The 2,470-nt window shown below is 45.3% G+C and overlaps 1 protein-coding gene across 1 annotated transcript in view; it reads right to left on the minus strand.

Annotated features, from left to right (window-relative positions):
- LOC108572339 (division abnormally delayed protein) overlaps window positions 1–2,470 on the minus strand; it is a 69,159-nt gene that overhangs the window by 51,074 nt on the left and 15,615 nt on the right. The window contains exons 3-4 of the mRNA XM_017934559.1: window positions 695–1,265; window positions 1–89 (exon numbers count right to left, since the gene is read on the minus strand). The exon at window positions 1–89 is cut by the window's left edge and continues 101 nt beyond it. Of these exons, the coding sequence (XP_017790048.1) occupies window positions 1–89; window positions 695–1,265 (660 nt within the window). The remainder of the gene's footprint in view (window positions 90–694; window positions 1,266–2,470) is intronic.

Consider the following 2,470-nt stretch of genomic DNA (forward strand, 5'->3'; position numbering starts at 1 on the left):
CGTCGACCGCCACAACGAGCCTCTCGACCGTTTCCACGTAGCCGGACCATGCGAGGTCCAGTTCGGATGCTGGCACCGTCAGACAACCTCTGTAATCAGATTATTCTCGTCGTCAACCTCGCGCCTTTTTTTCCCTCTATCCTCTTTAACACCGTTACAACAACGTATCCTTCGATATTCTCCATTCTTCTTCGTACAATACAATTAACCCTCCAGATGCCGGGTCAAATGTGACCCGGTACTAAAATCTTTTTCGTACGCGAACGAAACATTTTTTTTTTAATTTTACCCGGCATTATATTGTTTAAAATTGTACAAATACATTATGATTAAAGTACGAAACATATTGATAACGTAAGAAGAGGAAATTCGTAACTCTTTTTTGAATGTCTGAAAGCTGGGTCAGCGGTGACCCGACAACCGCCATCCGAAGGTTAATATTTCAAATATATATTTTATAAAATACGACAGAAATGTAAAATATTACATATGGAGAAAACAGCCATTGTTTCTTTTTTAAGGTATTGTGAACGTTTCGAATTTTTTCCAAGATGGTAAATGGTAAAAGTATTTCCCACGGGACCTCGGCTACGTCACAATGACTAATGCGATTGAAAATGAACAAAGGCCGTGGTGAATAGGCCGTGGTCCACGAGGCTTAGGTAATTACCAGAGTTGGATACATCGTGCTCACCTCATGACATTAACGCAGAATCCGCTGCAGGGCCTGACAGAGGGACCGATGCCCTTGCACCTGGGACAATAGGTCATCCTGAGGAGCGCACCGTAGCAGGCTTCCTGCTGGGGACTGATACCGGAAAACAACACGCCGTCGGTTCTATCCAGGACCGTTTTGCCCAGAGTCAATGCCTGCACGAGAACCCTAGTCGCCTCCAGGCTTTTGCTCACCGACTTCGACACTTGCTTCGGTATATCGCCGAACGGCTGGATCTCGTCCATCGTCTCGTACAAGCAACTCTTGAATTTCTCCGTAAAATCTTGCTCGTACTGGTGTGGATTCACCGCGTTGTGATACGCGATCGGGAACAACTTTACGAAGAACTCGATGAACTTTTCCTGAAGCATATCGCGTGTGAGGGGCTGCTGCAAGGTGTCTGGCGTATTGCTCGCCGACACGTAATCAACCATCGCCTGGTACAGCGCCTTTATCGAGGGCCTGCTCAACACCGCCATTGTGCGATACACTTGATCGAAGAGGGTTAAGGTTTTGTTCTCCGACTGTCTCGCGAGCATCGTCACGGTTTCTGCAAACAAAAACAGCCAAGATTAAAGCGCGCCTGCCTACGTCGCTCGCGTAGTTTCAACTCTCGTTGCAAGAAACGTAGCCGAATTTCACGCGTAAACGGGCTACACACCTTGGGCGAGAGGGGGGAGGAGAAAGATAAGAAATTTCTTTCGCCAAGAGGAAATCGACTTTCTCCAATTTACCTGTCAATCCCCCCCACCTAACAACTTGTGCGCAGGTGAAAATGTCAGTTGTTCTTCTTATACCGGTGTGAATTTTCTGGGGGAAAATGGCAGCGTAGAATTTCATAAATAGGATATGTGTATCGTTTATTATTCCAACTCGTATAACTAAACAAATTTGTCAAGTAAACAGAAGGTTGCACGTGCAGAGGCAGTAGTTCTGTAAAATTTCTATCAAGATAAGCACAAAGTTTCACAGAGGGAACAATGTTTAAAAAGGCGGTGGAGAGATAGTTCTACACTATGTGCCGAAAGATACTACCCAGACGTGTTTGCGATGCACTATAATTCTGGAAAGTGAGGTATAAATGCTGCTGAGATGAAAATAAATATTCCACGTTACCTAATCTCTCGATCAATTTCTATACTTTTACTCGATTAAAATGAAAAACAAACCAAGTTCACAATGAACTTCTCTTCGTGCGAAAATAAATATCCTACTAATTTAACAACCTGTACAGTGTAAACCGTACGGTACAGGGAACCCGAACAAGAATCTTTCTTTTCAGACGATGACTAAGAACAAATTCGTTGGTCGTCAGAATGAGATCTAGTAACATTCCCTCATCGCCTTCTTCTCCCATGTGAGATCGGACCCTCGAAATGCCGCGCGAAGGAGGAAATCGACGGTAAAAGGAGAATAATAGAAGTTCACGAAGGAACGCAAAAGAAGAAAGAGAAGGCGTGGAGGAGAAGAGAAAAGGGTGAGACGGAAAGCAGGAGGAACGAACGGAACACGTTCGAAGAAAAAAGAGAGGAGAGCATCGGTCGTAGCGTTTGCTATCCTGGTCCAGCTCGTGTATCTCCATCCTCCAAGCACACCTCATCATCGTTCTTCCTCTATCTCTCTTCCTCTCCTTCTTCCGAAGAAAGAAGGCTTCTTTTACCTACGTTCGATTTCACCGCTTCCTTGCTCTCTTCCTCTTGGTCGTCGGTGCGACTCGAACGCGTCTCCTCCTGAGGCACTTGAGCAGCACAGAAC

This window comes from Habropoda laboriosa, unplaced genomic scaffold, assembly GCF_001263275.1.
Source record: "Habropoda laboriosa isolate 0110345459 unplaced genomic scaffold, ASM126327v1 scaffold65, whole genome shotgun sequence".
NCBI lineage: Eukaryota > Metazoa > Arthropoda > Insecta > Hymenoptera > Apidae > Habropoda > Habropoda laboriosa.